This window comes from Melanerpes formicivorus, unplaced genomic scaffold (genome assembly GCF_026170545.1).
Source record: "Melanerpes formicivorus ecotype bairdi unplaced genomic scaffold, bMelFor1.0.p_v2 SCAF_190, whole genome shotgun sequence".
NCBI lineage: Eukaryota > Metazoa > Chordata > Aves > Piciformes > Picidae > Melanerpes > Melanerpes formicivorus.
The window spans coordinates 11,080-33,892 of NW_027142542.1; the positions used below are offsets into that span (position 1 = coordinate 11,080).

A 22,813-nucleotide genomic window follows, 5' to 3' on the forward strand; every position below is an offset into this window, starting at 1 on the left:
TAGAGTCTGTCATCAGGTGACTGCCTGGTGGATGTGGGGCAGGCTGTGGATGTAGTCTACCTGGACCTCAGCAAGGCCTTTGACACTGTCCCCCACAGCACACTCCTGGCCAAGCTGTTAGCCCCTGGCTTGGACAGCAGCACTCTGTGCTGGGTTAGGAACTGGCTGGAGGGCTGAGCCCAGAGAGTGGTGGTGAATGGTGCCACAGCCAGCTGGCGGCCAGTCACTAGTGGTGTCCCCCAGGGATCAGTGCTGGATCCCATCCTATTCAATATCTTTATTGATGATCTAGATGAGGGGATTGAGTTAGTCCTCAGTAAATTTGCAGGCGACACCAAGCTGGGAGTAGATGTTGATCTGTTACAAAGTAGAAGGTCTCTGCAGAGGGACCTTGCCAGGCTGGACAGATGGACAGAGTCCAACAGGATGGCATTCAACAAATCCAAGTGCCAGGTGCTGCACTTTGGCCACAACAACCCCATGCAGTGCTACAGGCTGGGGTGCAGCCAGGCAGAAAGGGACCTGGGGGTACTGATTGACAGCTGGCTGAACATGAGCCAGCAGTGTGGCCAGGTGGCCAATGGCATCCTGGACTGCATCAAGAATAGTGTGGCCAGCAGGAGCAGGGAAGTCATTGTGCCCTGTACTCAGCACTGGTTAGCCCACACCTCGAGTTCTGTGTCCAGTTCTGGGCCACTCAATTTAAGAAGGACATTGAGACACTTGAAAGTGTCCAGAGAAGGGCAACGAGGCTGGGGAGAGGCCTTGAGCACAGCCCTGTGTGGAGAGGCTGAGGGAGCTGGGATTATTTAGCCTGGAGAAGAGGAGGCTCAGGGGAGACCTTCTTACTCTCTACAGCTACCTGAAGGGAGGTTGTAGCCAGGAGGGGGTTGGTCTCTTCTCCCAGGCAACCAGCACCAGAACAAGAGGACATAGTCTCAAACCACACCAGGGGAGGTTTAGGCTGGAGGTGAGGAGAAAGTTCTTCACAGAGAGAGTTGTTAGCTGCCCAGGGAGGTGGTGGAGTCCCCATCCCTGGAGGTATTTAAGAGGGGATTGGACATGGCACTTGGTGCCATGCTTTAGTAGTCATGAGGTGTTGGGTGACAGGTTGGACTTCTTGATCTCTGAGGTCTTTTCCAACCTTATTGGTTCTATGACTCTATGATCTGTTTCCTGCTGGCTGTGTGCTGTTACCCCCAAAGTCACATTTGCTCAGAGAAATTCCACAGATGGAACATCAAGAAAAAAAATATCTGAGGTGTGTGAGCACTTCTGTCAATGGGCACAGTCCACATTCCACTCCAGTGGAATGTGCTGCCCAGGGAGGTGGTGGAGTCCCCATCCCTGGAGGTGTTCAGAAAAGGATTGAATGTGCCACTTGGAGCCATGGTTTAGTTGCCAGGTGGTGTTAGGTGATAGGTTGGACTTGGTGATCTCTGAGGTCTTTTCCAGCCTGGTTTATTCTGTGATTCTACTGTGCTTAACTATTTATTTTTTCTGCAGAGAAAACTTGGCATGCAGTTTTTGGTTGCCCACAACCAGACAGTAAAATATTTCCCAGTGAATAATAAGAATTGCTGTGAAGCTGAATGATGAGCCAATCTCCCACGAACAAAGAACAAGATGCTAACAGCATTTGAAGCGCTTTCAAAACGTGGTGCTGATTAATTCTGCATTTGTTCAACACTCCATGAACTTCTTAAATCACTCAGGTGGCATCAAATCCTTTGCACAACAGGCAAAAAGGGGAAAAAAAATAAGGTTTCCCATTGCATTCTGTAGGAATGAAATGGCTTCTGTGTTAATATATAGCAGCAATTGGAGGAGATAACAACATTATAGAAGTGAATTGCAAAACATTTCTGTCACAGAAGCTCAGATTCTTTCACTCTGTGGCAATTCATCACAAAGCACTTGAGGGGTTATTATTGAATTAGAGAATATGAACACAATTGCTGCAGGTTTCTAGGAGGTGCTCACTCAGACAATCATGGAATCAGAATAGAATAGAATAGAATAGAATAGAATAGAATAGAATAGAATAGAATAGAATAGAATAGAATAGACCAGGTTGGAAGAGAACTTCAAGATCATCGCGTCCAACCTATCATCCAACACCATCTAATCAACTAAACCATGCAACCAAGCACCCCATCAAGTCTTCTCCTGAACACCTCCAGTGATGGTGATTCCACCACCTCCCCGGGCAGCCCATTCCAGTGGGCAATCACTCTCTCTGTGTAAAACTTCCTCCTGACCTCCAGCCAGAACCTCCCCTGGCGCAGCTTGAGACTGTGTCCTCTTGTTCTGGTGCTGGCTGCCTGGGAGAAGAGACCAACCTCTGCCTGTCTACAAGCCCCCTTCAGGTAGTTGTAGACAGCAATAAAGTCACCTCTGAGTCTCCTCTTCTCCAGGCTAAGCAACCCCAGCTCCCTCAGTCTCTCCTCATAGGGCTGTGTTCCAAGCCCCTCACCAACTTTGTTGCCCTTCTCTGGACTCATTCCAGCAAGTCAACATCCTTCCTAAACTGAGGGGCCCAGAACTGGACACTTTCACCATCACTGAAAATGTCTAGAAAGAGACTGGATGAGGCACTTGGTACCATGGTTTAGTTGATTAGATGGTGTTGGGTGATAGGTTGGACTCGGTGGTCTCTGAGGTCTTTTCCAACCTGGTTAATTCTGTATTCTGTATTCAGTTCTGCATCTGCAGATTGTGTGGTAAACTCTTTCCCCTTTCTCTTTCAGCATACAGAATTAACCAGGTTGGAAAAGACCTTTGATATCATCGAGCCCAACCTTTCTCAGCACACCAAACCTGCATTCCTACAAACTCATGCAACGTCTGTCATTTGGGTTTGCACTGTTTTATTTGAATCCATGAGTAGGATTTCTCCCTTCTCTTGCTCTCTTCCTTAGCACTCAAAAAGTGCACAGTGGCTTCTTAATATTTAATGGCCACGATCGTTTTGCAGGTTTTAGTTTAAAGGTAACCATAGCACAAACGCATCCATTATTAACCGCCAGCCAGCGGCGCGAGCTCCTTGGGAACCCTCTTTGCTTTAATATGAGAACGCCTGTCAACAGCAAAGAGTGCTGATAATTGTTGTCAAGTGTGACCAACTGGCAGATGCCATGGGCACCACGCTGGAACAATGCAAACTGCTCCTCTCGGTGGAAGAGGCGATGTTTAAAAGCGAGGTGAAGGTGGACGGCGAGAGGCTCTCGAGGAAGGTTCGGTTCCGCGTGGCGTCCTCGCACAGCGGCAGGGTGCTGAAGGAGGTCTATGCCGATGGGGAGGCTGCTGACTCTCTGGACTCTGAGTACACCAGCAGCTCAGAGACTGACCAAACCAGCCGGCTGAGTGAAGTGGAGGGGCAGCAGAACGGACACATCAGCTCTGAGTGTGACGAGAATGAGAACGAGCAGGACGACTTGCTCATCTTAGTCAGAGCTACCAAAGAGAAGGGGTTTGGGACAAAGAGAGTCAACATCCTCAGCAAAAACGGCACAGTCAGAGGAGTCAAGCATAAAGTCAGCGCTGGCCAAGCCCTCTTTGACAATTTGGCAAAAGTATTTCAGGTAGGTGCTGTGGTGCTGCTGGCTGAGCTCCCCGTGTTTGTCCCTTTTAAATAGTATCATCGTATCATAGTATCATAGTATCAGTCAGGGTTGGAAGGGACCACAAGGATCATCTAGTTCCAACCCCCCTGGCCATGGGCAGGGACACCCCACACTAGATCAGGCTGGCCAGAGCCTCATCCAGCCTGGGCTTAGACACCTAAAATCCCCACATTGTTCCTCCCTTTGTCCAAACCTCTCTCCCTGATGATTTCTCAATGTTCTACCTCATTCCCATTGATATCCACTTGCAGCTTATTGCTCTTCCTCCCTTACAGCAAGCTCCCTGCTCCCAGCTGACTGAGCTTTTCCTTTCCAGACTGACCCTCGAGGTTTCTGACTAAAACCCTGTACGTTATGCTTGTCACGGAGCAGGAAAGGAAAGGAACAGAAGCATCAACTAGAGCTTTATGGGGGGATCTCTGCAGACCCACTGCACAGGGATGTGTCACGTTTCCACTCCTATTCTATCAGTCCCAATGAGTTTACGATGTTATCTGCTGTCCCCGAGATGTAAATATGTATGCTTGCAAATTCCACTGTGTTTAATCAGCAAAGTAGATCCAGTTCGGTGCAGGGTGGCAGCAATGACGGTTTCCCCACATGAAAATTTCAGAGGAATGAAATCTTAGTCAGAGGTCTCTCTCCTTAATGTCTGTTTTCCATTTATTGTTTGTGGAAGGAGCAGAATAACTGTGTTTGAAACAGTCTGTGCCACAGGCAGAGAAACACAGCCCTCAGAAAAACAAAAAAACCCAAACCAAAACACCAAATACCAAGGTAAAAGTTCTAAAATATTTAGCTCATATCTATAATTTACCTCTGTGCACAATTCAAGCCTTTAAATCATTAATATCCAAACAAAAGAGCAACAAGCCATGTAGCCAAATTCTTTCTGAAGGTTCTTATAATTCAGAGTTATGATGGTACTTAAGTTAACCTACAGTTGGCTTCAGGGCATTGTTTTCAAAGCATTTATGCAGTTTTAAAGCATGGGGAATTTGGTATTAATGCTGACTGTTGTGTACTGAAATACAATCATAGAATCATAGTATTGTTAAGGTTGGAAGGGACCTTAAGGATCATCCAGTTCCAATCCCCCTGCCATGGGCAGGGACACCTCACACTACATCAGGTTGCTCACAGCCACATCCAGCCTGGCCTTCAAAACATCCAGGGATGAGGCTTCCACCACCTCCCTGGGCAACCTGTGCCAGTCTCTCACCACCCTCCTGGGGAAGAACTTCTTCCTAACATCCAATCTGAATCTACCCATTTCTAGTTTTATTCCATTCCCCCTAGTCCTATGATGGGTTTGACCCGATGATCTTGAAGGTCTCTTCCAACCTGGTCTATTCTATTCTATTCTATTCTATTCTATTCTATTCTATTCTATTCTATTCTATTCTATTCTATTCTATTCTATTCTAGTCTAGTCTAGTCTAGTCTAGTCTAGTCTAGTCTATTCTATTCTTTTCTGTTCTATTCTATTCTATTCTATTCTATTCTATTCTATTCTATTCTATTCTATTCTATTCTATTCTATTCTATCACTCCCTGACACCCTCAAAAGTCCCTTCCCAGCTTCCTTGTAGCCTCCTTGAGATACTGGAAGGCCAAAGTTAGGTCTCCTGGGAGCCTTCTCTTCTCCAGACTGAACAGCCCCAACTCCTTCAGTCTGTCCTCATAGGAGAGGAGCTCCAGCTCTCTGATCATCCTTGTGGCCCTTCTCTAGACATGTTCTGAAGTTCCTTCTGAAGTTTCTTCTTACCTTGAAACTAAGCCACCCACTGATGCATTCACAGGTGGCTATAGATTAGCATTCTTTTGCTACCCTTTATGTGGTAACTAAATTAGAACAGTATTTTGTCAATACTGTTGTGCCTGTAGAAGCTGGATGCCGATACTTGAAAGGTCAATTAGCTGTTCATGCTTGTTCTTTACAGTACATAGCACTAAAGTAGCTTGCTCACTTTCAGCCCACTCACTGAAGAATTTGTCCTTGAGTTCACTACTCTGATAACATTCACAGATTCACAGGTTGCCTTGGGTTGGAAGAGACACTCAAAGGTTATCTTGTCAAACATTCCTGCAGTCAGCAAGGACAACTCCAACCAGATCAGACTGCCCAGGGTCACATCAAGTCTCATCTTGAATGTCTCCAGGGATAGGACCTCAACCTGGGCGACCTGTTCCAGTATTTAACCACTCTTCATTGCAAAGAACTTCTTCCTAATGTCCAACCTAAATCTACTCTGCTCCAGTTTCAAACCACTGCCCCTTGTCCTATGCCTAAAAGCCTTTCTAAACAATCCCTCCTCATCCCTCCTGTAGGTCTGAAAATTTCACTCTAAGGTCTCCCTGGAGCCTTCTATTGTCCAGGCTGAACAGTCCCAATTCTTTCAGCCTGTCTTCACAGGAGAGATGATCCAGCCCTCTGGAAATAATAAGTTTGCTTCTTTTAAGAAGACATGAGCTAGAAAGTGTTCCTGGAGCATGTCTGGTGTCCCCTCTAACCCTGATCCAAATACTGCATCAGCTACATTATAGACCCATTTGAAGATGCATATACCTTAATCAGTGGCCTTGCTGCTTCTACCTCTGGGTTTAATTTGGAAGTTCTTCAGGTAAGGTCCATGGACTGTAATTAATGTACACTGATTTCAGTGAAGCTTTTGTTATTCCTTGAGTTTCTTTTATTCCTAGAAGAGCTACAAGTAGAACCAGCACAATTTCTGTGAGGCATAGGAAGTTCCATGGAAACAGGAGGAAAAATGTTCACTGTGAAGGTGATGGAACACTGGAACAGGCTGCCCAGAGGGGTTGTGGAGTCTCCCTCTCTGGAGATATTCAAGATGTGTTCCTGTGTGGCCTGCTCTAGGTGCTTCTGCTCTGGCAGGGAGTTTGGACTGGATGATCTTTGGAGGTCCCTTCCAGCCCCTAACATTCTGTGGTTCTGTGATCTGCAGCTGCATGTTTCATATCACTTAGGTGAGCAACATGAGATGCACAACAACGGTTAAGACATCTACAAAGTCTCTTATCCCTGAGAAGAGCCCATCTCTGCCCCTTTGGTGACTCAGGAGGAGATGACCTCATTACACACTTCTTAGAGACAGTATAACAGGAGGTGTTTGTAATCTCAGAGGGGGCATGTGAGGTCTTGACAGTCCTAAATCCTGAGCACTGAAAAACTCTTGACTGCAAACAGTTCTGTAGTGTTTAAGCTATCACATAACTAAATAGTGTGTGCAAGAAGCCAAATACAGAGCCTGAGTGTCCTCTGACCCTGAAACTAGTGGGCTTTTATTCATATTTTCTACAATGTCTACTTTCTGATCCCTCAGACTATGTTGGGAGTTGGTCTCTCTTCCCAGGCAACCAGAAACAGAACAAGAGAACACAGTCTCAAGCTGTGCAAGGGGAGGTTTAGGCTTGATCTTAGAAAGAAGTTCTTCCCAGAAAGAGAGATTGGCTATTGGAATGTGCTGCCCAGGGAGGTGGTGGAGTCAGCGTCCCTGGAAGTGTTTAAGAAAAGCCTGGATGAATCATAGACTCATAGAATCAATAAGGTTGGAAAAGACCTCAGAGATCATCAAGTCCAACCTGTCACCCAACACCTCATGACTACTAAACCATGGCACCAAGTGACATGTCTAGTCCCCTCTTGAACACCTCCAGGGATGGTGACTCCACCACCTCCCTGGGCAGCACATTCCAATGGCTAACAACTCCCTCTGTGAAGAACTTTCTCCTCACCTCAAGTCTAAACTTCCCCTGGGGCAGCTTGAGACTGTGTCCTCTCATTCTGGTGGTGGTTACCTGGGAAGCACTGAGGTGCCTGAGGCACTTAGTGCCATGGTCTAATTGATTAGTTAGGGTTGGGGTTGGACTATTCTATTCTATTCTATTCTATTCTATTCTATTCTATTCTATTCTATTCTATTCTATTCTATTCTATTCTATTCTATTCTTCTACCTCCTGCTGCCTCTTCCCACATCCATGCACTGGATCATCACCAGCATCCATGCACCTCCATCACCCGCACAACCAGTAACTTCCCATTCTCTTTGAGAATAGGAGCTAAGTGCCTCTCATTAATGTGGCTGATGACTGTCTCTGCTCCTGGATGTGAGCTCCAGTGCTGTGGCAGTAAAATGTCTCCCATCAGGCTGACCCTGCACAGCTGGTGAAGCTGCTGCAAGCTGCTGGGGCTGGCACAACTGTGTAGGTGGGGGTAGAGGGGGGCAGAGAAGGAGAGCAGGGCATATCTGGAGGTTATCTCAGCTTTATGGCAGGAAATTTTGGGGGCAGAAAGGCAGGGAAGAGGCCAGCCCTGCTGATGCCTTAGGGAAGCCTGGTTTCCATGACAACCCCTCCAGTCTTTCCCTCCCAGAGGTAGAAGCCACAAGGAGATTGTTGACATAGCAACCATGTCCTCTGTGTGTGTGTGTGTGTGTGCAAGAAGATGTTGCTGTGGCAACACCTCCCCAGTCCCTTTCTTGGAAGGGAAGGCAAGAGGCCAGCCCATGGTCATTGTAGGAGGTCAGGGGTGGTCACACATGCACCTGGCCTCAACATGCACCTGAGCTGGGACTGGAGGGGGAGCCTCCAGCAGGGCTGGCAGTACAGAGGTCAAAGAGTCAGGAACATTTTATTCATGAGAAATGTACACTACTGAAAAGCTTGAATAATAGAAAGGTTCTGGAGCTCCCAGTCTGCCTGTTCTTGTGCCTCCTTGGTGCAAGTGGACTTATCTCTTTGCACAACAGTAAATCTGGTAGCGTCAGCAGCTCTGGAGATGTGGCATGACCTGCTAATTGCATCAGAAGCATAAGCCCCTTCTCTGCATACCCAAAGTAATTGCAGTCTTATTTCAGGATGTTATTAGAATCTTTGTTTTCTAACATTTAAAGTGCTGATTAAAAAAAGCAGATGGCTACAAGTATTTTCTGTGTTATCTAGAAGAAAGTAGTAGAGAAATGCTTCTTATTTCCTTCAAATCCAATTCTCTTCACAACCAATTTTTATGTCTAGGTCCATCCCTATGATGGCTTCCAGGTGACAGAGTGCAAAACTCCTTGAGTTATGTGGAATGGAATGGAATGGAATGGAATGGAATGGAATGGAATGGAATGGAATGGAATGGAATAGAATAGAATAGAATAGAATAGAATAGAATAGAATAGAATAGAATAGAATAGAATAGAATAGAATAGAATAGAATAGAATAGACCAGGTTGGAAAAGACCTTCAAGATCATCGAGTCCAACCTATCATCCAACATCATCTAAGCAACTAAACCATGGCACCAAGTACCTTGGCCAGTCTCTTCTTAAACACCTCCAGTGATGGTGGCTCCACCACCTCCCTGGGCAGCACATTCCAATGGCCAATCTTTCTTTCTGTGAAGAACTTCTTCCTAACATCCAGCCTAAACCTCCCCTGGCACAGCTTGAGACTGTGTCCTCTTGTTCTGTCACAGGTTTCCTGGGAGAAGAGACCAACCCCATCTGGCTGCAACTTCCTTTCAGATAGTTGTAAACAGCAGTAAGGTCTCCCCTGAGCCTCCTCCTCTCCAGACTAAGCAACCCCAGCTCTCCTCACAGGGCTGTGCTCCAAACCCCTCCCCAGCTTTGTTGCTCTTCTCTGGACACCTTCCAGCAACTCAACATCTTTCCTAAGCTGAGGAGCCCAGAATTGGACACCTCATGTGTACCACATGAGCATTAGGTACCACATGAGATAACAGGTTGGACTTGATGATCTCTGAGGTCTTTTCCAACCTGGTTGATTCTATGATTCTATTACTAAATACATTTCATGGCAGACCAGGTTTCCCTTCCAATATACAATGCAATGGAGCTCAGCCAGAGCTATTACACCTTACACCTCCCTCCATTTCCACTGTTTCATCATGGGTCCTTTCCTCCATTTCCATACTTACACACTCCAGTGGTTTTCCAGCCTCCTCTGAAAGGTCACCTTCTGCTAAATTAGCCACAGCTCTTATTCTCAGGCAGGGTTTGCTGACATCTCTAAGGAAAGGGCAGGCACGGTTAACAAACCTGATTAATGCCTTTGTGAGGGCTGCTTCAGAGGGGATATGGGTGAAGAGTCAGACATAATGTTCTTGCTCTTTACAATATTTTGCAGCACAGTGTCTCAGGTAGGGCTAACGTTTAATGTTTCAAAGTGCCAGTCAATATTCAGCCTGATAAAGAATTAGCTTATTGATACATAGAGAGAGGTAGGAAAGGGTTAATAATGGAATGGAAGTCTGTTAAGAGAAAGAAAGGCTGGAGTCAGAGTGGCTGGAGAGTGGCCAGGCAGAAAGGGCCTGGGGGTACTGGTTGAAATAGGCTGAAAGTGACCTAGCAGTGTGCCCAGCTGACCAAGAAGGCCAATGGGTTCCTGACCTGCATCAGGAACAGTGTGGCCAGCAGGAGCAGGGAGGTCATTCTGCCCTGTACTCAGCCCTGGTTTGACCACACCTTGAGTCCTGTGTCCAGTTCTGGGCCCCTCAGTTTAGGAAGGACATTGAGATGCTGTAGCAGAGTAGCCTTTGCTATGGTGAAGCGAGCATCAGCAAGCCTGTGTTCCACTCCAGCTCCAGCAACTTATTCATGCTGTCTCATGACTGTCTAACTCCAAGTACAACTCCCACCACTGCCTCTTGCAGACATGAAGTGTAACAAAGCAGCATCTGCTTATGTGCAGTTTGTGTAGGATCTGATCCACCAGGCTTGCTCAGAGGACACCTACTGCATCAAGCCCTGCAGGTGAGATAGGCAGAGCAATGCCTATTTTATGGTCCCCATAGGACACAAGCAGGAGGTACCTGTCATGTCCTGTCAATAGCAAGATGCTAAAGGCACATGGCCAAGGCAGATCATGAGTCAAATTTTCATTAATAAAAGGCTCTTGCTGCCTTTAGAACCATGTAATTGTTTAGGCTGGAAAGGCCTTTAAGACCATCAAGTCCTAACTATTAATCTAACACTACCTATTCCACTGCTAAGCCATGTCCCTAAACACCACATCTACACAACTCTTAAATAGCTCCAGGGATGATGACTCAGTGGCTTCCCTGGGCAGCCTGTTCCAGTGCTTGGCAACCCTCTCAGTGAAGACATTTTCCCTAATACCCAACCTAAACCTTCCCTGGTGCAACTTGAAGCCATTTCCTTTCATCCTGTCACTTGATACTTGGGAGAACAGACCAACACCCACCTCACCACAACTTGTATTCAGGTTCACAGGCACTTAGACACCAGCTGAGGCAAGCCTGGGACAACTCTATTAGGTACCAGTCAGTTGTTAAAAGATTTTTTTTTCTTAGCAATAGAAGAAAGAAGGTGCTAATGATGTGCAAAATGACTTTTCCTCACTGCTGCTCCCATTTTGCATCTCCCAGAGTCTGGTTGTACTTCAGACTCCAGTGTATAATACAGAGCCATGCTAGGAAGTGTCTCAGTTCAGTCTCTGCCTCAGGGACAGCTGGTGTGCAGAGATTCAGAACCACACTGCTTGTGTCACGAGTGCACAATATGCAAAGCTACATTCTCAGCTCTCTTGCATTTTCTGTAGCCATTGCCTGTGCTAAACAGAGATAAACACTGCACCTAGTAGGGAAATGAGAGTGGTGGAACACTGGAACAGGTGGCCCAGGGAGGTGGCCCCTTCCCTGGAGATACTCAAGGTGAGACTTGATGAGGCACTTGGCAACCTGATCTAGTTGAGAATGTCCCTGCTGACTGTGGGGAGGTCAGACTGGATGAACTTTAGAATAGAATAAGATAGGATAGGATAGGATAGGATAGGATAGGATAGGATAGGATAGGATAGGATAGGATAGGATAGGGTAGAATAGAATAGAACAGAGTAGAATAGAATAGAATAGAATAGAATAGAATAGAATAGAATAGAATAGAATAGAATAGAATAGAATAGAATAGAATAGAATAGAATAGAATAGAATAGAATTAACCAGGTTGGAAAAGATGAACCATGAATGAGGTCACCCATCAGTCTCTTCTCCAAGCCAAAGAGACTCAGCCTGTCCTCAGCCATTCCTCATGGGGGAGATGGAATGGAATTGAATGGAATGGAATAGAATAGAATAGAATAGAACAGAATAGAATAGAATAGAATAGAAATGAATTAACCAGGTTGGAAAAGACCTTTGAGATCATCAAGTCCAACCTATCACCCAACACCATCTAATCAACTAAACCATGGCACCAAGTGCCTCATCCAGTCTCTTTTTAAACACCTCCAGTGATGGTGACTCCCTGGGCAGCACATTCCAATGGCCAGTCTCTCTTTCTGGGAAGAACTTTTTCCTAACATCCAGCCTAAACCTCCCCTGGCGCAGCTTGAGACTGTGTCCTCTTGTTCTGGTGCTGGTTGCCTGGGAGAAGAGACCAACCCCCACCTGGCTAAAACCTCCCTTGAGGTAATTGTAAAGAGCAATAAGGTCTTTCCTCTGAGCCTCCTCTTCTCAGGCAATGAATGAGTGTCAAATAGAAAAAAAGATGCCTCCTGGTCATGTTAAGTGAGATTTCACATTGGCCTCAGGAGATTTTCTGAGCTGAAAATTGTCCTGAAATGAGAGGGCATTAGGAGGAAATACCATTTCTGCTTGCCACCCTCTCATTTTGTCTGCCTGGTAGACGGCCTGGAATACTGAGAGAACACTAAGGCAAAGCCTGTGTGCTGCTCTGGGACTCTTCCATGGTGTCCTTTAGTGGAAGTGCTCAATAAGGTGCTCAAGCTTTACATTAACATGTAAAATGCTTCATCTTACTTCAAACTGCCTTGAAAAAGGGCAAGGTTATGTAAACAGCCTAGTCAAAAAATCTCCAGATGCCAGTGCAGATTCCCCCCCACAACCTTCCCCCCACTATTTAGTGACCTTCCAGTATCTGAAGGGGGCTACAAGAAAGCTGGGGAGGGACTTTTTAGGGTGTCAGGGAGTGATAGGACTCGGGGAAATGGAAAGAGAATAGGAATGGGTAGCTTCAGATTGGATGTTAGGAAGAAGTTCTTCCCCATGAGGGTGGTGAGACACTGGCACAGGTTGCCCAGTTGCAAAGCCTTCTGGCAAAATGAGAACTGAGACAGCATGAAAGAGAGGTCAGAGAGTTCATTCCCTGGAGACTGGAGCAGGTTGCCCAGGGAGGTGGTGGAAGCCTCATCCCTGGAGGTTTATAAGGCCAGGCTGGATGTGGCTGTGAGCAACCTGCTGTAGTGTGAGGTGTCCCTGCCCATGGCAGGGGGGCTGGAACTGGCTGATCCTACCCTAACAATCCTGTGATTCTATTTATCCTAACATTAAGATTATTATGTTTTTCTATTTTTTTCTGAGTTGGTCTTTTGCACAGGAATGAGAAACTCTGGAGCTTAATCAGTAACTCAACATCTCAGCAAAACACTTAGGAGAGATGTCTTTTGGAGTGTTCTTAAGATCAGGACTATGAAGAAAAGCAGGGGTTATTCCCTTTTCTTTGGCATGCTGCATCAGGTTCTCTGCTAGCTCACCTCAAAGTTTAGGCTGGAGGTGGGGAGAAAGTTGTTCACAGAAAGACTAATTTGCCATTGGAATGTGCTGCCCAGGGAGGTGGTGGAGTCACCATCCCTGGAGGTGTTCAATGAAAGGATTGGATGTGGCACTTGGAACCATGGTTTAGTTATCATGAGGTGTTAGGTATTAGGTAACAGGTTGGACTTGATGATCTCTGAGGTCTTTTCCAACCTGGCTGATTCTGTGATTCTATGATTTTATGTGTCTTCTTGCCCCTGAATATCTGCATGCCTTTGGCACAGCAATCAGGAATTTTGCGGAACACATGAAATTGAAATAAATTGCCTACAAATAATCAGGTGGCCCTTCTCTGGACACATTCCAGCACCTCCAGATCCTTCCTGTAATGGGGACTCCAGAGCTGGACACAGAACTCAAGGTGTGGTCTCACCAGAGCAGAGTGGAGGGGGACAATCACCTCCCTCAACCTGCTGGCTATGATTCTCTTGATGCAGCCCAGGATCTGGTTGGCTTTATGGGCTGCAAGTGCTAACTGCTGCCTCCTGTTGAGCTTTTCATCCACCAGCACCCCCAAGTCCTTTTCTTCAGGGCTGCTCTCAAGCCTGTCCCTGCCCAGCCTGTATCATTGCTTGGGATTGCCCCGACCCAGATGCAGGACCTTGCATTTTGTCCCCTACTGCCAGTGTAATAGGTATTTAGATGTCATTAAGGACTATTTCCTTCCCTGAGAGAGAAGAACTAAAATCATCATGTTTTATTTCCACATAACACTTGCTAGACTGCTGAGGTCTGTCAGCAGCCTGCTCTGACAGCTGTTTGCTGGTGTTGGCAGTGGATCACACACACCACCAGCACACGGTAGATGGATTAACACTTTGAAAGAAAGAAATCGTCAGGTACTGTTCTATTTATTTAGTGTTGGTTTGTTTGTATGTTTTTTTGTCATAGTTTTTGTTTTGGGTTTTGTTTTTGTCTTTGTGTTTAGAATAGAATAGAATAGCATAAAATAGAATAGAATAGAATAGAATAGAATAGAATAGAATAGAATAGAATAGAATAGAATAGAATAGAATAGAATAGAATAGACCAGACCAGGTTATAAGAGACCTTTGAGATCATCAAGTCCAACCCATAATCTAACACCATCTAATCAACTAAACCATGGCACCAAGTGCCTGTAGTAGGTTGAGAGTGTCCCAGCACTGTCCCTTTCTTAAAGGCACAGCCTCAAACAGTCACAGTGCCTCAGCCAGTCTCTTTTTAGACATTTCCAGTGATGGTGACTCCACCACCTCCCTGGGCAGCACATTCCAATGGCCAAGCTCTCTTTCTGGGAAGAACTTCTTAATAACATCCAGCCTAAACGTCCCCTGGCACAGCTTGAGACTGTGTCCTCTTGTTCTGGTGCTGGTTGCCTGGGAGAGGAGATCAACCCCCACCTGGCTACAACCTCCCTTCAGGTAGTCATAGAGAGCAAGAAGGTCTCCCCTGAGCCTCTTCTTCTCCAGGCTAAGCAACCCCAACTCCCTCAGCCTCTCCTCACAGGGCTGTGCTCCAAACCCCTCCCCAGCTTTGTTGCCCTTCTCTGGACACCTTCCAGCAACTCAACATCTTTCCTAAACTGAGGGCCCCAGAACTGGACACAGGACTCAAGGTGTGGCCTAACCAGTGCTGAGTACAGGGGGAGAATGATCTCCCTGCTCCTGCTGGCCACACTATTCCTGATCTAGTCCAGGATGACATTGGCCTTCTTGGCCACCTGGGCACACTTTGTCTTTGTTTTTGTTTTGGCTGGAGCTTGAACCTGTGATTGCCACTCTGTGGCTTAAATGCAACAAAAAACCCAAATGATTCAGAATGGAATTTGCAGCCATAGAGGAAAGGACACGACTTGCATGCTTGAAAACCTTCTTCCCTGCTGCAACAACCAGCACTTGGTAATACAAAGCATGAAATTCAAATCTTACCCAGTTGCTCCAAAACATGGGAGATAAATAGGAATTTGGTAGCATCCTCAGCCTGCTGATTCTGAAAAGGAGCTGGGGAAATATAACTCCCATCCAAACAGGCAGCCTTGTGGTTTGTCTGGATGCAATTACATTGTGCAGAGAGTGCCACAGCACTGCTCTTTACAACCTCTATCATACAAGGCAACAGAAATGGTCACAGATGAGCAGCTGGGGTCAGTGAGGTAGAGAGTCATTTCACACATGGCAGGAAGGAAGACAGAAAAACCTTCATTCATTGCTTTTATGGATTGTGGAAAGCATTTTTACAGCCTTAGTACAATTTTGCTTTGGAACACTATCCAGAGACCCCATCCATCAATGGTGTCAGAGGAGGGTGTCTTCTCTGCTGCAGAAATACCACTGGCAGACTTGTTCTTTCTTCTCTTGGAATCATAGAATGGTCCAGGCCCAAAGGTCACCCAGTCCAACCTCCCTGCACTCAGCAGGGACATCCCCAACCAGATCAGGCTGCCCAGAGCCCTGTCAAACCTCACCTTGAATATCTCCAGTGAAGGGGCCTCAACCACCTCCCTGGGTAACCTGTTCCAGTGTTCCATCACCCTCATAGTGAAGAGCTTCTACCTGATATCCAATCTAAATTTGCTCTTCTCTAGTTTGAAGCCATTGCCCCTTGTCCTATCGCCACAAGCCTTAGTAAACAGTCTCTCCCAATCCTTCCTGGATCCTCCCCCTTCAGATACTGACAGGCTGATATTATGTTTCCCTGGGGCCTCTTCTCCAGGCTGACCTACCTCAGTTCCCTCAGCCTGTCCTCATAGCAGGGCCCCCTGATCATTTTTGTGGCCCTCCTCTGGACCCTCTCCATCAGGTCCATGTCGTTCCTATAGTGAGAGCTCCAGAGCTGGACGCAGGACTCACACTTCTCACAAAGGAATATGGGAAAACTTAGCAGGCAATGTTTGCATATGTCCAGAACAATATGCAGTAGTCTTCTTTGGAATAGGATAGGATAGGATAGGATAGGATAGGATAGGATAGGATAGGATAGGATAGGATAGGATAGGATAGGATAGGATAGACTAGACTAGACTAGACTAGACTAGAATAGAATAGAATAGAATAGAATAGAATAGAAATGAATGGAATGGAATGGAATGGAATGGAATGGAATGGAATGGAATGGAATGGAATGGAATGGAATGGAATAGACCAGATTGGAAGAGACCTTTGAGATCATCACATCCAACCCATCATCCAACACCATCTAATCAGCTAAACCATGGCACCAGGCACCCCATCCAGTCTCCTCCTAAACACCTCCAGTGATGGTGACTCCCTGGGCAGCACATTCCAATGGCCAATCTCTCTTTCTGGGAAGAACTTCTTCCTAACATCCAGCCTAAACCTCCCCTGGTGCAGCTTGAGACTGTGTCCTCTTGTTCTGGTGCTGGTTGCCTGGGAGAAGAGACCAACCCCTACCTGGCTACAACCTCCCTTCAGGGAGTTATAGATGGCAATAAGGTCTCCCCTGAGCCTCCTCTTCTCCAGGCTAAGCAACCCCAGCTCCCTCAGCCTCTCCTCACAGGGCTGTGCTCCAAACCCCTCCTCAGCTTTGTTGCCCTTCTCTGGACACGTTTGTTTTCAGTCAATTTCTAAACCTGCAGCTGAATTACTGCTTTTTACAGAAAAAAAAAAAAAAAACAACAAACCAACCCTGTGATCTTTTCCTGCCCAGCTGCTCAAGTTCTGCTTTTGGTTTACTGCATCTAAATGCATAAGACTCCCTCTGAGCCCCACAGGCAACTGTGAAGCATTTCATTGCTGTTCAAGAGAAGAATGTCACAAGAGACACACTGACAGACAGTGAAAAATGAGACTTTCAAGGAGCTGCAATAGGTTGCCCAGGGAGGTGGTGGAAGCCTCATCCCTGGAGGTTTTTAAGGCCAAGCAGGATGTGGCTCTGAGCAACCTGATCTTGTGCGAGGGGACCCTGCCCATGGCAGGAGGGTTGGAACTGGCTGATTCTTGAGGTCCCTTCCAACCCTAACACTTCTATGATTCTATATGATGGAGCTCCTTCCACCTAGTGCAGGTCTTAATCTGCAACTTGAGAACTTCCTTTTCCAGATGTTGGCTGACACTTCCAAATTTGCAAACATGCAATGGATCAATCCAGCTGTCCTTCCAAATGCCACCATGATAACCAAGTCCAAACTTAGGCTGTCATGAAGGTGTAAAAGAGAAAGCCATTTCTAAATGATTTGCTCAGGAAACAGATTCTGTTCATTTAAATCTGCCCTCAAAAAATTCCCATGGCAGCTACTGTGCTCAGGCCCTTTGCAAACCTATCTGCTCAGGGCATGATGCTCATAGAATCACAGGGTCACAGGATGTCAGGGGTTGGAAGGGACCCAAAGATATCATTGGGTCCAACCCCTCTGCCAGAGCAGGACCATACAATCTAGCTCAGGTCACAGAGGAACACATCCAGACCAGGCATTGAAAGTCTCCAGAGAAGGAGACTTCAGAACCTCTCTGGGGAGCCTCTTCCAGTGGTCTGTGACTCTCATAATAAAGAAGTTCCCCCTTGTGTTGAGGTGGAACCTCCTGTGCTGCAGCTTACATCCATTGCTCCTTGTCCTATCCCAGGGAGCAAGTGAGCAGAGCCTGTCCCCTCCCTCTTGGTCCCCAGTCCTCAGATATTTATAAACATTGATTAAATCCCTTCCAAGTCTTCTCTTCTCCAGCCTAAAAAGTCCCAGTTCCCTCAGCCTCTCCTCACCAGGCAGTGTTCCAGTCTCCTAAACATCCTCATAGCCCTCTGCTGGATCCTCTCCAGCAGATCCCTGTCCCTCTTAAACTATTCTTGTAGATCCTCATGTGAGAACCTGTGGGGGGAAAGGGCCCTTTCACAGTTCAGTATTTGCAGCTGGAGAGAGGTGGCTGGTACTCTCTTTGCTGCTGTCACTGTCTCGGAGCAGCCTTCTACCACATAGTTCCGTCCACTGTGTAGGTTTGCCCTCAGCTGCTCCAGCACTTCTCTTTTGAAGTCACAGCTGATAAGGGCAATAGTTGCAGAGAGAAAAGAGGAGTGAATCATAGAATCATAGAATTGTTAGGGTTGGAAAGGACCTCAAGGATCATCCAGTTCCAACCCCTCTGCCATGATCAGGGACACCCTACACTAGATCAGGCTGGCCAGAGCCTCATCCAGCCTGGGCTTAAACACCTCCAGGGACAGGGCCCCAACCACCTCCCTGGACAACCCATTCCAGGGCTTCACCACTCTCATGGGGAAGAACTTCCTCCTCACATCCAGCCTGAATCTCCCCACCTCCAGCTTCATTCCATTCCCCCTAGTCCTATCACTACCTGAGATCCTGAGAAGTCCCTCCCCAGCCTTCTTGTAGCCCCCTTCAGATACTGGAAGGCCACAATTAGGTCACCTTGGAGCCTTCTCTTCTGCAGACTGAACAGCCCCAACTCCTTCAGTCTGTCCTCATAGGAGAATCATAGAATCATAGAATTGTTAGGGTTGGAAAGGACCTCAAGGATCATCCAGTTCCAACCCCTCTGCCATGGACAGGGACACCTCACACTGCATCAGGTTGCTCACAGCCACATCCAGCCTGGCCTTAAAAACCTCCAGGGATGAGGCTTCCACCACCTCCCTGGGCAACCTGCTCCAGTCTCCAGGGAATGAACTCTCTGACCTCTCTTTCATGCTGTCTCAGTTCTCATTTTGGCAGAAGGCTTTGCAACTGGCAGCGATGCAATCAGGATGGAGTGTCAGCATTGTTCAAAGACAGGATATGATATTAGACTAAAGTGTTGTTATTGATGTCTCTTGCTGCAGGGGGTGAAGTGCTACCTATGCAAAGGAGCCACTGAGATGTTGCTCCACAGGAAAAGCAGAGAGCCAATTTAATCATCCCAACATCTGTAGTCATATTCCTTAATCACAACACCTTTCACTCTGTGGCATGATGTAGAGTCTGGCCCTGCTGTAAGAACATTAGGATATAAAAAATATGAATGGAAGAATGGAAACTTCTGGTTTGCTTTAGAAAGAAACATCTCTGGGGCCCAGTCCTAAATCAGGCTACAGCATAAAGCTGCTCACACTCTTCTGGCTCAAAAAATGGCTCCAACCACAAGTGTGATGTCTATGGGATAACTGACTTGGCAGCTACTTTGACTATTGGGGTCAGGAGCTGGTGCAAAGCACGCAAATTGCTGCAACATTCTGATTTTCAGACACTTTACCTGTGTGGCTTAAAAATCCCTCCAAAAGCTTACAGCTTACATATTATTTATTCATTTTTTATTTACAGATATTTATCTTCTCTTCCCTCTCCTCTCCTCTCCTCTCCTCTCCTCTCCTCTCCTCTCCTCTCCTCTCCTCTCCTCTCCTCTCCTCTCCTCTCCTCTCCTCTCCTCTCCTCTCCTCTCCTCTCCTCTCCTCTCCTCTCCTCTCCTCTCCTCTCCTCTCCTCTCCTCTCCTCTCCTCTCCTCTCCTCTCCTCTCCTCTCCTCTCCTCTCCTCTCCTCTCCTCTCCTCTCCTCTCCTCTCCTCTCCTCTCCTCTCCTCTCCTCTCCTCTCCTCTCCTCTCCTCTCCTCTCCTCTCCTCTCTCCTCTCCTCTCCTCTCCTCTCCTCTCCTCTCCTCTCCTCTCCTCTCCTCTCCTCTCCTCTCCTCTCCTCTCCTCTCCTCTCCTCTCCTCTCCTCTCCTCTCCTCTCCTCTCCTCTCCTCTCCTCTCCTCTCCTCTCCTCTCCTCTCCTCTCCTCTCCTCTCCTCCCCTTCCTCCTCTCCCCCCTCCTCCTCCTCCTCCACCTTCTCCTCCTCCTTCACCTTCTCCTCCTCCTCCACCTTCTCCTTCTCCTTCTCCTCCTCCTTCTCCTTCTCCTTCTCCTTCTCCTTCTCCTTCTCCTTCTCCTCCTCCTTCTCCTTCTCCTTCTCCTTCTCCTTCTCCTTCTCCTTCTCCTTCTCCTTCTCCTTCTCCTTCTCCTTCTCCTTCTCCTTCTCCTTCTCCTTCTCCTTCTCCTTCTCCTTCTCCTTCTCCTTCTCCTTCTCCTTCTCCTTCTCCTTCTCCTTCTCCTTCTCCTTCTCCTTCTCCTTCTCCTTCTCCTTCTCCTCCTCCTCCTTCTCCTCCTCCTTCTCCTTCTTCTCCTTCTCCTTTATTTTTTTTTCATTACCAGAGTCTATAACTCTGCTCCATGAGGATCTATTATCTTTTGCTCACTTAGAAATGGTGACTAACTCAACCCTCCCCTTTTGTTCATTAAGGCTAGCAGCCACAGCTCTGCTCTTCCAGGGCAGAGCTGGCCAGCAGTCTGCTCTCTAGGAATAGCATTCTTGATGTCTGCTAAAAACTCACGAGGTTGTGGAGTCTATTGCCCAAGAATGGAAATGAAGCACTGCATGTGTTCTATGCAGATGGATCTTCAATTTAAATAAATGAAGACTGAGTGTATAACTATTGCTTAAACTACTCTGGGCTTGAAGATGAAAGCACCAAAGTTCTGGGTATTATTAACTAAAGAGATAGCTGAGAGTGTAGCTCCAATTAGGTTAAGTAATACAACAGAGAAACAGAGTCCTTCATCACTCAGTGAACTCACAGAAGGAAGTAGGGCTGTAGCTGCCAGAGACTCCTTATCATCACTTCCATATATTGAAAGATAAGGTTCCCATCAAGGAGTAAGGACTGAATCAGCACTTCATCAGCACTTCCTTGCACTAAGCAGAGCTTAACTTTGCTCTCTGCCTCATTCCAAGACCAGTGCAAAATTCATTACCCAGGTAATGTGGCAGAGTTCTGGGCCCCTCAGTGTAAGAAAGATGTTGAGTTGCTGGAAGGTGTCCAGAGAAGGGCAACAAAGCTGGGGAGGGGTTTGGAGCACAGCCCTGTGAGGAGAGGCTGAGGGAGCTGGGGTTGCTTAGCCTGGAGAAGAGGAGGCTCAGGGGAGACCTCATTGCTGTCTACAACTACCTGAAGGGAGGTTGTAGCCAGGTGGGGGTTGGTCTCTTCTCCCAGGCAACCAGCACCAGAACAAGAGGACACAGTCCCAAGCTGTGCCAGGGGAAGTTTAGGCTTGATCTTCGAAAGAAGTTCTTCCCATCAAGAAAGAGACACTCAAGGTGTGGCCTAACCAGTGCTGAGTACAGGGGCAGAATGACTTCCCTGATTTCCCACTTTTGTTCAATATTCCTTGAGAGTTTCAGGATCTCAATGCATCTCATTCTAGCTTTCACTCACAGGAATATGGCAAAAAATAAAAGAACTTGTGACAGAAAGCTTTTCATCTCCCAAACATGAAAGCTCCAGGGTGAATCAGAACCAGACTTGGTTTAACTCTTTCCTTTAATGCTTAGGAAAGCAAATTGTGAAGAATGGATTATAGTTTTGAACTCTCTCTGCTACTCATTGCAGTTCATAGAATCATAGAATCAGTAAGGTTGGAAAAGACCTCAAAGATCATCAAGTCCAACCTGTCACCCAACACATCATGACTAACTACACCATGGCTTCAAGTGCCACGTCTAATCCCTTTCTGAACACCTCCAGGGATGGTGACTCCACCACCTCCCTGGGCAGCACATTCCAGGGGCCAATTACTCTTTCTGTGATGAACTTTCTCCTCATCTCAAGCCTAAACTTCCCTTGGTGCAGCTTGACACAGTTGAGAAGGAGTTATTTAATTTATGCTATTACCTTCTCAGTATTAGTTGGTTTTATGAGGCAGCAGAAGTAGTTGTGTTTTGTGGGACAGACTGACTAGGAGTGGATTGAATCCATGATGGAAGGTCAGCAAATGAAAAAGCAGCACATTTCCAACTGAGCCAAATGTCACTGATAAGAGCTTTCCTGAGCACTGTTTTGTGTTTGCTGATTGTCTTTAGCCGTAGAAAAATCAGCAGTTGCAGCACTGGTGCAAATAAGAATGAAGACATGGGCTGTTGTGCTGTTTCCTATGACATTTTAGTATATTGAAGGGAAGTCTAAGGAAAAGAGATCCATTCAACACATGAAACATAGCCTGGCAAAGAGAGAAGAGACATGGAACCAGACCTAGTGTGAGGTGTCCCTGCCCATGGCAAGGGTATTGGAACTGGATGATCCTTAGCATAATAGAATCATAGAATCCACAAGGTTGGAAAAGACTTCAAAGATCATCAAGTCCAACCTGTCACCCAACACCTCATGACTACTAAGACATGGCACCAAGTGCCACATCCAATCCCCTCTTGAACACCTCCAGGGATGGTGACTCCACCACCTCCCTGGGCAGCACATTCCAATGGCTAACAAATCTCTCTGGCAAGAACTTTCTCCTCACCTCAAGCCTAAACTTCCCCTGGCACAGCTTGAGACTGTGTCCTCTTGTTCTGGTGCTGGTTGCCTGGGAGAAGAGACCAACCCCTTCCTGGCTACAACCTCCCTTCAGGTAGTTGTAGAGAGCAAGAAGGTCTCCCCTGAGCCTCCTCTTCTCCCTGATAAACAATCCCAGCTCCTTCAGCCTCTCCTCATAGGGCTTGTGCTCAAGGCCTCTCATCAGCCTCATTGCCCTCCTCTGGACACATTCACGACTCCCCCAACAATTCCATGATTCTATGTAACACCATGAGCAGGATGTCAGCAGCTAGCAGTTTCATTCTCCAATCAGAAATA

At 46.9% G+C, this 22,813-nt stretch overlaps 1 protein-coding gene across 1 annotated transcript in view; it reads left to right on the forward strand.

The window, feature by feature from the left end:
- The first annotated feature begins 3,119 nt into the window (after positions 1–3,119).
- GRXCR1 (glutaredoxin and cysteine rich domain containing 1) overlaps positions 3,120–22,813 on the forward strand; it is a 36,165-nt gene continuing 16,471 nt past the window's right edge. The window contains exons 1-2 of the mRNA XM_068169544.1: positions 3,120–3,584; positions 6,880–6,986. Coding sequence (XP_068025645.1) covers positions 3,138–3,584; positions 6,880–6,986 — 554 coding nt within the window. The 5' untranslated portion in view covers positions 3,120–3,137. The remainder of the gene's footprint in view (positions 3,585–6,879; positions 6,987–22,813) is intronic.